Source organism: Paramacrobiotus metropolitanus, unplaced genomic scaffold (genome assembly GCF_019649055.1).
Source record: "Paramacrobiotus metropolitanus isolate TYO unplaced genomic scaffold, Prichtersi_v1.0 Parri_scaffold0000010, whole genome shotgun sequence".
NCBI classification, from domain to species: domain Eukaryota; kingdom Metazoa; phylum Tardigrada; class Eutardigrada; order Parachela; family Macrobiotidae; genus Paramacrobiotus; species Paramacrobiotus metropolitanus.
The window spans coordinates 1,346,823-1,361,241 of record NW_026570230.1 but is presented as its reverse complement, the minus strand read 5'-3'; the positions used below and the strand labels follow the sequence as shown (position 1 = coordinate 1,361,241).

The window sequence follows — 14,419 nt, the reverse complement described above, 5'->3', positions numbered from 1 at the left end:
GTTCCGCACCATTTCCTCGGCTATATAATCTGATACATTTTACTGCTTCCTATTTTTGTCCCAGCTCTGTAACTGTAGATAACATGGGCTTGTTATGGCTGTGTGGATACAGTAGCCGCCCGTGCTCGCGCCGCTGCACCATTTTAACTGTTTGCAGAGTGCCGAACACACGTTGCCTTTATGGCCGGGGAAAACGCAATAAGGACGATTGCCCATTTGGCTCATGATTACGATTTTCTGGCTAAATAGTCAATTAAGCGGAAATTTGCCAATTGTCGTCTAATGCTTTCATTAGGGTCCCGTTGAGGTCACATAAACAACCATCACACTGCGGCTGCGCAGTGGGCATCGGATCTAATATATTTTAATTACAACATTATCGCTTACAAGCGTCCTCATTTGTACGCTGTTAACGCTATGCACTTTTTAATCAGATCAACCTGCTGTTATTGGTTATGTATGGTCTATTTAATTCTGCATGCGAAGCAGAAGAAACCACTTGTGCAAAATATTTCATTTACATAATATTTTGCTACGACCGGGTTAAACTTCCTTAATACATAAAAACATATGATAAAATAAAAGAATGTGGAGAAATTTGAGCAATTAAGCAAAATTTTGAGAAAGAAAGCATATTATTAAGACCAAATCAATGCTAGTCGCAAAATGTTTATAGAAGTATCGAAAAATTAAAGACATGTTGAAAATTCATTTTTAAGAAAACATTCCGCATTACTTTGTGATGGAGGTTTTGTCCTATTTGAGTTTGTTTTTTCCTCAGATATTATGTGCATAGATGAGTGTCGCTCTTGCAAGGAAATTGTACAAATTTGTACAACATGCGTTTGAGTTTTATTGTGTACTGTGGTTATCTTCGTAAACACATACAACAAACAAGGCATACTTCTATGATTGGACAGAAATGCCGGTACCTATACGTTAACGTGAAGCGCTAGAGTTACTCGTACTTACATTTATTTTCTGAGGTTTATTTATGTAATTATCGATGTTTTAGATACTGCTTGATAAGTGCTGGTGGTGAACTTTGAAATCGGTTTGATCAATAAAGCGTATGATTGCATTTTTATCCGTATAAGCCGGGGCATTAATATCGTCTTTGTACTAATCGTATCGATTAAGGAAAATGTGAACTACATGATGATGATCGCGGGGGGATCTGGAAAATGGGTTTCACTTTTCAAGATGATATGTGTATCACATTTGGCGATAATCGTCTCGCCTTTTCAATCCCATTAAACACATTCATCATGATTAACAACGATTGATTACGTTGGTGGAGTTTAGCCGCGTTCCGACTGGCCAATGACAGACGCGAATGTTGTGCCGGTTAAGTGTGTGCGATGCCATTGCCGACCGGGAAAATAATGCCGGATAACGACGTTGTATCCATTTCATAAATAAGCAAAATTATCCCCTACCAATAGCGCCTTCGTTTAATCACTGGATATGTACACCACAATGACACATGCAACGCTCACAACTGATCATTGAGCATTCATCCGAAGCATTACATGCTGGGTAAACTGTCGAGCACAGGATATTACCCTTCGCGCAACTTTTGCACGCAGATATCAACCGGAATTAACTACATCCGGCGGAATTACTTATTCTACACGAAATTGTTGCTGGCAGCGTTTCCTACCGCGTGGAATTATTGCCAGCCATGAACTTATATCCGTATTCTTCATCGAACCATTCATAGTTATAAACTGCTTTAGGTAAAAATACTGGGAAGTTTGACTAATGGAAGAAAATGAAAGTGGGTATACTTGGCATTACTTGCACCCTGCTCACTTGCTTTCTGCGGTACAAAAAACTGAAAAAAGGATAGCAGAATTAGTTGTGTAGAGTCATTACAGAATGAATGTTGTTTTTCCATAAAATTATACGTACACACGTGCTTCTGTACGAATTTTTATCGTGCGTAGCCCAAGTTTAAGGTTTATTTTTGAAAAATTTGTTATTGAATACTACTGCAGTTTGTATTGATTACTGCAGTTTCGTAGTTATTTTGCACAGAAGAGGTAAATCCCAATTGAAAAATATTTTGTGTTTTTTATGAAGGCACCGAAATTGTAATTGGTGTCTTGAGCATCTGTTACATATGCGATCGGGTGTTATTGCTTTCACACCATCGGCAAGGCCAATAAATTAGCCATGCAAAGAAAGGAATGATCCTTTCCGCATTTATGGGCATTCCATGATGGAATGGTGCATTTGCCGGAAGAGAGCGGCGAGAGAACGCTGGTCATAGAAGTCTAGCCAGTTTCTTAATGATCATGGCAATTTGGGAAACACATTTGCCGGGGCTAATTTGCAGCAGCCAACGCACTAAGCATATTTTGATGACTACTTGGGAACAGGTTGGTAATCAAAGAGATGCAAAGAAGAACGACGATGCCCACATGTTCCTACTTGTCAGGAAATATAGTGGATATGGATGCCCCATCGCCAGGCGCTTTCAAGCGGAGAATGATGAATGAGCTGTTGTATGCGACAGCCACATCCTCCCAATCAGTCCAGTCCAATCATGCGTCGAGACCGGCTCTGTCACACCGACACATCAACGAATGACTTTGACGGTGTACGTGCCTTCGCTCCCGTTAATTTCAGAACGATCCACATACTTTTGAGCTGTTTTTTTTATTTTATAGAAATTTGTCTTCATTAAATTAATTTTCAGTTTCTCAGTGAGCGAAAAAGTAGGCAAAAATCACTGGATAATTTGTCGGCAGTTCGTTGATAGCCTGATCGATCATTGCTTATTACATACGTGTAATTCGAGAAAGACGGATGAGTACCAGCAGCGGGCCAGACTCCACCTCTCAATTTAGCAGCAGTTGATTTAGAACTCCACGTACAAGCCCAGAACGCAGCGTTATAACGGCAGTCAAAACCGGCAATCACACATTCCCTTTCTCTGCTCGCGCGTGCGCCTCAAGTTGAACCCGCCGAGTGGAAATTTGCCAAAAGAAGTTGGTGGAAAATTTGTAGTTTGTGCCGCGACAGTATACGGATAAATTGATACCCCTATCACTTTCCAGCCCTGCATGCGCCGGCTAATATTCCGCGTGCACACCGCTCCGGGTGAATGATGGTCACTTCCGCCTGTCAGCTCAATATGCAACGGTCCATTTTTTCCAGTATCGAAGCGCTGGCTACCGGCGCTACCGCCAATTCCCAATCACCTGCACTGAACAATCAATACGCCTATGCGGGGAATATGTTGAATCAGTATGCGGCAATGATGGGATTACCTGGCAGTGTACCCAGTGATTATTATGCCCAGATGCAGTTATTGGATGCCAGAAATTTATGGATGCAGATGAATCCGGGTTATCAGCATTTATTGCAGCAGTACCACAAACAAGTCGGTCATAATGTGCCATCTCACAATGGGTATAATCACTGCGCCGGTGAAAAAACTGTGGAAATTAAACCGGAGGAACCCGATCGAAAGTCATTCACACCCCAACAAGGTATATATAAAACTGGATGATGCTAGCATAGGTGATTGGCATGCACAAAACTGTTATAAAATCTGTTATTATTCTGTCTTGGAGTAGGTTTTTAATTATTGGTATAAATTTGTGAACTGTTATTGCTATCTACTTATCTTTAATTTTAAGAGTGACCAATCAAATAAGTTGACTGTGCAAATTTAGCTAGAACCACGGCCTGTTAATATACCACATCACGTAGACGGCCAGCAGTCAAAATATTTGGGGGCTTTCAGCTTAGTTTATGCGATCAAAGAGTCATAGACCGTAATATGCAATGTCAAAAAATTATAGACTAGTTTTGTATTATTAATTTTTGTAGTAGTTGTTGACGACCGGAAGAATACGAATTCTAAACTGACCATTCACCAGTGTGTTTTTCTGGTGCTTACTGTGTATTTTTTATTAAAGCTGAAGGTAGTCGATGCGAAAACATCGCTTAACTTCTTTAAATGTCATCATGACTTCTGCAAATATTTCAGAAATTGAACTACAATATAATTATAGAGTAGTTTAGGCTGACCATTCTGATATTGTCTGATTACTTTATTATTTTGTACAAGAAACTAGAAACTGGAAAAATCTGCGCGCCCTTAATGAATCGCTAATCGGTTTTTCATTCGTACACCGTATACTGGTGATGTTATACTTACAAGTTTTCCATCAGAGTTACTGTACTAGTAAAATACATAATTACATGTTCCGTAATATTCATAATTATAATTAATGACATCAACTGGGGTCAAATCAATCCTTTAAAAAAACCATTGTCAATAAACTGTTGGCTTGCATAACGACACTGACAAAGTTTTGTTTGGGTTACGCACTTTAGCTGCCGTTGAGCATTCTCCGCGTGACGAGACAGATTCCACTCCAACACCTCCGGATCATGAACGAATGTCCGAGACGTTATCGGATGACGGTGACAGCCTGCCGAACGGTTCCAATCCCCCGGAGACTCCTTCCGATCCTGGTCGGCCGTTGAATGGCAAAAAGCAGCGCAGACGCCGTACGGCATTTACCAGCGAACAGCTTCTTGCTCTCGATGGCGAATTCAATGCAAAGAAATACCTTAACCTCACGGAGCGGGCCGAAATCGCTAAGAATCTTCGTTTGAGCGAAGTACAAGTGAAAATCTGGTAAGTGACACTGTAACACTACACAATTTCTTAAAGTATTTATACTGTACTTCCTTATGTATGCTGTAGCCTATTTTCAGTATATGGCGCAATTGCGTAAAACGGGCGACAACTACAAAAATTACTAAGAGATCAAACGGAAAAAAAAACTTGGTTTTTCATGGCTGTAAATCTTTTTTTAAAAGTTCGATAGGAAAACCACAAATGCAAAAAATTCAAACCTGTTTTATGACAAAAATAGAATTCGAACGAACTTTGTAAAGCATGCAGCATCAACCTGCGTGACTTTTTCTGGGTATGGAAGATTTACTGCCGGCTAATCTCCTCATACTTCACAGCGGTGCAAATCTGTGTAACTTAATCATGACCGTGTAGTCGCGTACTGCTGAATGGTCAGGGGAATTGGGGGAATTTTGAAGAGTGAGCGCAATTAAGTGTTGACTTTTTGATCAGGTTCCAGAACAAACGCGCCAAGTGGAAGCGGACGAGGGCGCAGAACAGTGGTCTGAACGGACACAGCACTGCCGCAGCCGGCCAACTGGCACTGATGTCTGTGGCCGCGCATTCACAGTCCGGCGGCAGTCCGCATGGCCCGCAGTCGCAGCAGCCACACCATACCCATCAGCGCCATCATCACAATACGCCGGATCGGCCCAAAATTGTCGTTCCCATCCCTGTGCATGTTAATCGTTTCACGATGCGCGGTCAACACCATTCGACTAACACCGAGAACAAACCGATAAACACCAGCGTTAAGAATAATTGATCTCTCCCCGTCAAATTAAATCTCTTGAGCAAAAAGTTTGGATCGGAGGTCATTAATGGTGACCTGTGAAATCTTCGCTGTTCTTAAACTTTTCAGACATTCCTCATTTATCTCATCAGAATTGGTTCCTTTATCTACCATGGTAAATAAAGCATTGTAATGCTGTCTATTTGTACAGTTTAAATTTGTATTTACTAGCTTATTGATTAAAAAGCGAATAAGCACAACACGATACAAGCAACCGGTAGATCTGATTTGGTTAAGCTGACTTCTACGTATCTTTTTGTGTAGAATCATAGTGTCAAGGAAAAGCAACTGGTTTTTTTGGTTCTATTAACATGCATAGCAGAACACCATCACCACATAAGTTGGCCGTAAACAGAAAAGGATATTGATATAGGTTTCAGATATGTATAAAGTATACTCGTGTTTGACTTTCAGATACGTCAATTAAGCGGAGGCAGCAATATAACCAATATTGATGTTAATTTATTTGTTTCACTTTATGAGTAGGTAGAATTTTTATGGTTGGTAAAACTGCTAAGGTATAAATGGCCGTTAATTACAGAGCAACAAGAATATTGAAACTACCGCATTTAACCTGCCATTATTATGCAGGTAGCTAATGCGCCTGGCGATTAGTTTATGATCCCGCATTGATAGTCACGATTGAAAAGTTTGACTGCGCCCAGTCGCTCCATAATAGCCATGTTCCAGCGCGGTGTCAGTATATGCTGGTGCCCGGGCGATAAGGCTATTTTCATCAATGCAGGGAGCGCGGTCTCATGCAAAGCGTTTTGTTATTCTGTTAATTGATCCTGATGACTTTTGCTATTGTAGCGACCATCTGATACCATCATTAGCCCGGTCCTCTCTCTCTTCCTTTCTCCCTCGCTCCTCTAACAAGCGAAATTTGCCGGGTCGCATAGGGCGACATGCCGGCGGAGGCCGGAACTTAATCGCTTTTCGGGCCCGGCGCATATATATATTCCCCTCTGACTAATTTACACAAGTGGCGTAAATATAGCCATCCGTCATTTGCTCACTGTAATGACCATCCAACGCCCGCTACAGCCGGCATACTAAATCATTACCACATGCGCTGATAATTACCAATCGGGGGATAGATGTGCGGGTATCGCTTTACATGCAGCACGCCGCGGCAGAGAATGTGCCGCTTGTTTATATATTACGCGGCGTCCCTGGCCCCCCAGCAATTATATATACAGTGTCCACAAAAGGGAAATGTTGACAATGGAAGCGGGATCCTTTGGTTCAGGGGTTGCTTAAGTATATGCTTGGGTGATGTAATCAGCCGTCTTCCGATGCGGACTGAATAGAAGGGACGGGACAGTTTGTTCAAAGATAATTCGATTAACGAACAATAGGACGAGTCTGTGAGGTTAGCCGCGCCGCGCTGTCGTCCAGGCTAATTAACCAGCATCCAAATGCATCAAGGCTAAAGTGGAAATCAAATATTTTTCCATCGGTAGACAATTGGCACCGACGCTCCGACACCGCCAATTATCCGCAATGGACGACAAATTTTCAACGAGGATATTAACTTGGTTGTGCAGCAGGTGTTAAATGAAGGCAGATATTTCTCCGACCCAATTTTGTTGTTGCAGTACTATTCCACCGCTGGCGGAAAATTTAGTGAGTTTTTACTTTTTTACTAATGGTAAATTTCAAGGAGTTGTATAACAAAGTCCACCTCTGAAGCTATGCTGCATTTAATGTAAGTGGTTTGTAAAACGTTTCGTAACTATAAAGTTTTAAAACCGCAACACTTTTCAGTTTCATTATGTCATTATTTCATTACCATATAGCTGCATAGAAACAGAATACTTGCTACACAGATGGGAATTTTTTACTGCACTGTACCCAGTGGTCATTCAATTTTTAACCATGTGCAAAAATATAGATAATATGTACGTATTGCTGAAATAAAGCCCAGTGCTTACCAAGCACGCATTCCCTTTAATAAACGTTTTGCGAAACATGCATGTGTATACCACAATGGAAATATTTCGTTTTACGAAACATATTGGACTGAAGGCAATACATCGCTTCCACCGATATGGTACGGCACAAAAGTTCTGTGCTTATTTTCCTTGATGGTGCGACCTGAGATCAAAAAAGTTGCTGATGCAATGGTATAGCGTGTACAGACATACTACCAGTGCACCACATCATGATTGCGCAATAAAATTCGTGACGGTGAAGATTTGACACTGGCTCATAGAGACCTATGCTATAACTTAATTCTTCAAAAATTCATAACTTAGTTGAATTTTGCGTTAATTTTTTGTGAACATGCTCGAAAAATAAAGAATAATACCTACTATTAGGCAAAACGATTATCTTTCTGTTTCCGTCTTAAGGTTTGGCACTGAGAACATACCTAGTTAGCATAGCCGCCTACGAGAAATCTTTAAATCAAATTAAATGGCTTCTCCGTAGACAACCATGCTAAATACAAAGACACATAGTGCGCAACGCTAAAAGAAAATCGAAATTACATTTGTCCTGCCTTCTATTATAAATTATTCTTTATTTTTCAAGCATATTCACAAAAAATTAACGCAAAAATTAACTAAGTTATGAATTTTTGAAGAATTAAGTTATAGCATAGGTCTCTATGAGCCAGTGTCAAATCTTCACCGTCACGAATTTTATTGCGCAATCATGATGTGGTGCACTGGTAGTATGTCTGTACACGTATAGCCTGCGCTTGCGAATCTCTGATAGCTGCAATAATTATGTTGGAATCCATACAGAGGAGGTAAATGTTGGTTTAAGGCAGTGCAATTTTATTTTCATGGTGGGAAATTCTTCATGCATTGATAGCACAAAAACAGAAAATCAGGCCAATTTACAACTCCCGTTCCCGGGATGGTTACAGGCTCGGCGATCACTTTACAGTGTGGTGATGCAATAACTTGCAAATTTGATCGTATTGTGTCCTCCATTAAATGTAAATTTGTAGTTGTTGGCGAGATGGATGGAGGAAAAGCCGACAAAGAGCCGGGTGGATGCTAATAGTGGCTAGTTATTGTGGGGGTGCGCAATTCGCCGGATGCGGCGGCGAAGGGACACCAGTAGCTGGTGTGAGTATTGAGTAGTGTCACAAGTTGGGAAAAAGTAATAAAAGATCATTACAGCAGCCTATCAATTTCACAGGCTAATATCACCTAGTTAACATGGTAATTGCTCGACAAGGATGGATTGAAGGGGACTTTGAGAAGTTTGATTCTAAAGAGAAAGTTGAGAAACCAGTGCGAGGAATAAGCCGACCAAGAGAACGATTTTGCATAGAAGCAGAATATTTGCTACACAGATGGGAATTTTTTTACTGCACTGTACCCAGTGGTCATTCAAACTTCAAGCAAAGTCTTCAAGCATCAGTAACATCTCGGTTTCACATTATCCACTAACCATTAAATTAATAAGTATGATTAGTATGATAAGGTGTCCACTAAATTGCAGTCTGAACGATCTCATGTTTTCTATTCACTTAAAGTTTGTTTTTTAGCAATATTGGAGGTGATTTTGAGCTTCGGCATTTCACTAATGTGCTGCACGAGATACGATAAAAGACGCTTGGAAGCTGTTGCTAGCCGTTTCGGACACAGGATTTCGATGGGTACTAATAAACCCTGGGAATGGGAATTGGGAGTTGGTATTGGGAATTGGTACTGGGAATGGTACTGGTAATGGGAAAGACCCTAATACATGGGAATGGTATTTCATAATGGGAGTGGGAATGGGAAAACGAAAATTTTTATAAGAATGTCTCAGCCTTTATTGTCCTGTGGTTGGTACAATTCGAGATCGTCAATACATGTAGTTCACAATTTCACGAAAATAATCAAACAAAGTGCTACGTAATTGACAACAAGGCAACATTTTGGCGCCGCAAAAAGGGCAAGCCGACCTGCACATCACAAAGGGGCCTAAAAAAGAATGAAATAGCAAAATCTGATTGGAAAACTCCGCCCACTCCAAATGCCGATGGCGAATGGCAATTGCACAGTCTTTGATGGAATGAGAGGCCCCTCCTCCTCGATGTGAGGCACACGTCAGCATGGATGGAGGCACCGCGTCGTGTGCAAAACGCAAAAGGTGGAAAACAATGCTGCGTGTAATTTCTGGATGATGCAAAATCCAGGAGTCTTGGCTTACCGGATGTTGTTAACGTCCAAAGTAGGGAAAACAGCCAGATGCTTCTGCTTTATGGTGGGCCAGATATCCAACGGTAAACCGTTATTCCAACAGGGAGGCGTCGTATATCCAGCAGCCTGCTCTACAAATTGCAGGAAAAAAAGGAAGATGCAGAAGATATGCTTCCATAATGAATTTTCATTACCCGATGGGCAAACTCTAATTAAGAGCGCCGCGTTGAAGTGAAAAAACTCATACTTTGGCAAGGAAAAAACAATGGGAAAATAGCGAGAAGAGGGATACAGAAAAGTTCTAGATTTATTGGCCGTTCAAAAGCTGTGCAGGCCAAGACTGTGCAGGCCAAGGCTGATACATGTAGTTCACAATTTCACGAAAATAATCAAACAAAGTGCTAAGTAATTGACAACAAGGCAAATGATGAAGTCAAACTACTTTCTGGTATACTTTATAACGCGTATCATTAATGGGTGGCATAACAAAGCGGCGATTGCTTTGCTGTGCTAGGTCCTGCCCAATGCTTAACGGATATTCTATTAGTTTCTTTTAGTATGTACCAAAAATGACCGGTACCAAGTACCGGGTCACTTTTCTTAGCCTCTACTACAAAGATTTTGTTACAGTTATTATTTTTCTTGGGAAGATATTCAATTAATTTAGTACAATTTTTGGAGCAACATCCGTAGGAGTACCGTATGACACCTATCAAGAAGCTGCAAAAGCACTCCGACATTTAGGTGACGATGCCGTACGGAGTGCATGCTTAACCGAAGCGAGTCTGTCCAGTATACCGAAATCGTTAAAAGACATGTTCGCGTTAAGTGTTCGCGGTCATCGTTAAGGGACATTTTGTGTATTCCGCATTCCCCATACCGTCCGATCCTAACGGGCTTTTCGAATCGCATCAAGAGCAATTGATGGCAGACTGCCGGCAAATTTACTAGGAAGAGAAAAGCAAAAACAGGGCTCTATGGGACGTTGAGTGTGTCCCGATTCTAACCTGCGAACAGATAGGATTACGAAAACCAGCACGTCCTGTTGACAGTATTGGTAATCAATACCAAAAGGAGAAAGAGGCTGCAGACGGTGAAAGATTGAAGCTAACATAACCAACAGCAAAAAGAATTCGTTCGCAAAGTTCTGCATGCGGTAAAAGTGCATCTGGCCCACAACAATGGTTTCTAGATGACTCCGGTGGAACTGGAGAAACTTTCGTGTACCAATGTTTGGTTCACACTCTAAGAGGGCAAGAAAAGACGGTGAAAAATCTTGCATGGACCGGGATTGCCGCGACACCTTGCCGCACCTGTCACTCCGCGTTCAAATTCCTTTGAATCTAAAAGCGTCTTCAGGGTCCAGCATGACACCGAGTTCATCAGAAGCTTTGATAGCAAAATAATTTACTGTTTTTTTTCAGAGTGTTAAAATCATTGCAAAAACTAAAACGCAGTTGCAAAATACTGATTCAGAAATCAATGTGCTGAAGCAACTTTGTAGCTTGTACTGCGCATAATCACTATTTTTCAAGTACAACAGCCGGTCACGCATTCCCGAGTCCTGACTAATCTTTTTAACATCTCCGCGAAAACTTTGACCGAAATTCTTTCTAACGCATTCGTATCACACAAAAGATTTGCATTTTGTTTTTTTCACGCTGGTAACGAAAGTGATTTTATACTGGTACGATTGACAAAATACTGAACGAGCACTGGCTGATACCAGTTCCTCCCGTTAATATCTGGGGCAGTAAATTGTTTAGTGAATAACGCAATCTCTGATTTGAATCAACGGAATATTAAATTAACAACGCTAAAATCGTCGTTATTTGTGCCGTTGGTCGAAAGGCCGTGCAAAACGCAACCTACTTATTGTTACACTGTTATTAATAATTCTACACGTACGATATTATTAATTCAATCGACGGAATGCCGTAGAATATGTACAATATTGAGATACCCATACTGAGAGCATTTAGCGACTTTCCGAAGAGATGCCGGTTTTTTGTTAAATCTTTGATCAGTTTTTGTTCAACTTTTATTTATGGTTAATGCGACTTAGTGATTCTATGCTCTGAGCATTCCCAATGAAACTAATATCTTGTCAATCAGACGTCGGGCGAGTCCTATGCATAATTATAAGCTAGAGAGCCATTTTGTTGGGCCACCCGGTATACCAGAAAGTGATTCGACTTCGCCTGTTCTTGTGAGAATTTTCGTTTTCCCATTCCCATTCCCATTATGAAATACCATTCCCATCTATTAGGGTGTTTCCCATCACCAATACCATTCCCAGTACCAAATCCCAATACCAACTCCCAATTCCCATTCCCAGGGTTTATTAGTACCCGATTTCGATAGCTTTGTTGGACTGTGTATTCTGTATGCAGTACCATGTACATATCTTTAATATCTATAACGGTAGTCAACATTCGTTGAGTCTTCAATAACTTTTGAACGGCTCAACAGAATTTGATGGATTAAGAGTTAAAATGCAGACAATAGCAAAACGACGGTCATTTTGTTCGTTCATTTTTATCCAGGAAGAGTTTAAAAGACAAATTTAAACAGAATGTGAGATAGGAAAGCAGACAGAGAGCCTGCGCAAAAGCTGGAGACAAAGCAAGAGAGAGTTTATCATACAGTACTGCAGAGAGAGTGTGGAAACGTTACAGACAAAAGAAGCAGAGGGAGATTGCTGTTCGTCGTCTGGATAGTGTGCTTAGTACTGCTTATGTAGTGCTCTGCAGGTCGGCTGCCATAGCACAAATTCCTGCTGTGCGGCTGAATGAGTGCAGATTTCACATAAATTCAGAAATTGCACAATTTTTTGCAAAAGTATGTTTAAAAGAGTCATCCGCGTGCGGTTTGCCGTACTAGCGATGTAGTGTTGTCGTTTTGACTTTTTGTTACTTATCGTATCTCAAGACCCAACGGTCGGACTTATTGTAAAATTTTAAGTCCGTTTCATCTGGAGGTCGAAAACTCACGGAAATGATACGAAAACTCACGAAAGGTCCAAATGGCAACACTACAGCGATGCCATGTGAAGGTTTTTTGAATAATCATTGTGATGTACGCATCTGCCTATATCGGGTAATATATATTTATATAGGCAGATGCGTACTTTGTAAAAAAAGAAAATATTGGTGATATATTGGGCTGGGCGATATATAGATTTAAAGTATAAATAAATAAATAAACTGAGTACTGCACATAAATTCTTCGCCTTTTCTCCTATTCCGGTCACTTTTAGTGTAGGGTTTCATATTCCAGTCACCAGGTAGTTAAATTTTCTGACAAAACAAAGTTCACAGAGATGTTATTAACTTTTATAAAAACGGCTTCTCTCATAAAATTTTAACGTATAGCATCAATAAATTTTTATGAAAAACAACACCAATAACAGAAAATCTGAATCGGGTGAGACGCAGAACACTGCGCCTTTCCTTGAACAAACGGAATTTAATGGACTCCTGAAAATTGTGAGGGTGCGTTGGGCTTGCTCAGCTAACTGCACATTTAGCGGGTAGCTAAAAACAGTACGATCAGCAGCTTTTTATGTAGTGCGCCACATTTGCGGTCGCTCCAGTGACCGGTACCGGAACATGAAACCATACACTCAAAGTGACCGAAATATGAGAAAAAGCGAAGCATGGATTGAGTTATGTAACATGATGACATGCAAAATTTTGTTTTTATTGAGGCACGCCTTATAGTGACCACATCAGACGACAATTTATTTTAAGGTGCGATGATCAGATACTACCTTCCACAACACTGACAACTGCTAAATTTTCAGCCCAGTCCCGACTATGTGCCCTGTTCGGAAGTGCACGGTCAACTAAAGTAAAACTAGGGCGTGCAGAGCACGAACAGAACGTGCAGAGCACAATTAAAAAACTTATCGATTTACTACTCTAATTGCGCGCAGCGAATACAAAGCAACTTATAACTGCAGAGCTCAGTACTTAAACCATAGAGAGAAAAAATTTGCTGCTGTCATAAAATTATATCATTTGATAATTACTGTAGAGTAACCCTGCACTTGACAGCTTTTTCGTACGATATGAGCTGTACGGCACTGTAGCACTGGCAAACGTTCAGCTGGCTCAGAGCCGACTGCACTGCACTCACATGTGCTGCCTGCCCAGTCTCAGGCAGCACATGTGAATGGTGAATGTGCTCGTACAGCGTACGTCTCTCTGAGCTATAAAAAAAGCTGTCAAGTGCAGGGCTACTGTACAGTAATAGGGTTACAAACATATCATGCAAATAATTTGTGCGTAAAAGAACTAGTACGTTCCTTTTTGCCTTAATAACAGAAACAAACAAAACATTGTTTTGGCGGCTTGCATACATTTTGTCTCAAGAAAAACACTGTACTATGTGGCAAAACTGTGGTAATTTTTGTCAACGAACTGAAGAGCCGTCCACAGCCGTAGGTACATTAGATAGGCGAATTCTGTATTATTCACTAGCACTAGGCCGTTCCTTACCAGGGCACATTTTCCGGGTTCAAAATCCGAAAAGTCCCAGATTTTGCAGAAACGTAGGATACTATCGTAATATCATTAAAAAAATACTTTCATCTGCTGACACTCAAAGGACGTGGCTAAACAAAGTTAATTAGTTCGTAACACTACGTTCTAATGCAAAGCACTAGCGCAGTATTTTTGCAGCTGTTTTTAGAATAACTTGCAAACCTATGCCAGAACTGCGAGGAATAAATAAACTGTTGATACCCAGGTCTGAATGCAAATATTAATTGCTTGCAAGTACTATAGATGTTTGTAACTAATTCTAGGGATTGAA

General features: G+C 40.7%; 1 protein-coding gene across 3 annotated transcripts; it reads left to right on the top strand.

Annotated features, from left to right (window-relative positions):
* Positions 1–1,393: 1,393 nt before the first annotated feature.
* Positions 1,394–5,616, top strand: LOC129583346 (homeobox protein unplugged-like). 3 transcript variants are annotated; one of them, XM_055475123.1, is made up of 4 exons: positions 1,394–1,739; positions 2,385–3,500; positions 4,354–4,660; positions 5,114–5,616. In XM_055475123.1, exons 2-4 carry the CDS (start codon positions 3,113–3,115, stop codon positions 5,424–5,426), a joined length of 1,008 nt encoding a protein of 335 aa, XP_055331098.1. In that variant the 5' UTR covers positions 1,394–1,739; positions 2,385–3,112; the 3' UTR covers positions 5,427–5,616. The 3 variants fall into 3 exon arrangements, with proteins under 3 accessions (XP_055331098.1, XP_055331097.1, XP_055331099.1); XM_055475122.1 differs by lacking the exon at positions 1,394–1,739 and having other exon boundaries at positions 2,283–2,605; positions 2,705–3,500; XM_055475124.1 differs by lacking the exon at positions 1,394–1,739 and adding an exon at positions 2,372–2,384 and having other exon boundaries at positions 2,453–3,500.
* Positions 5,617–14,419: the final 8,803 nt, after the last annotated feature.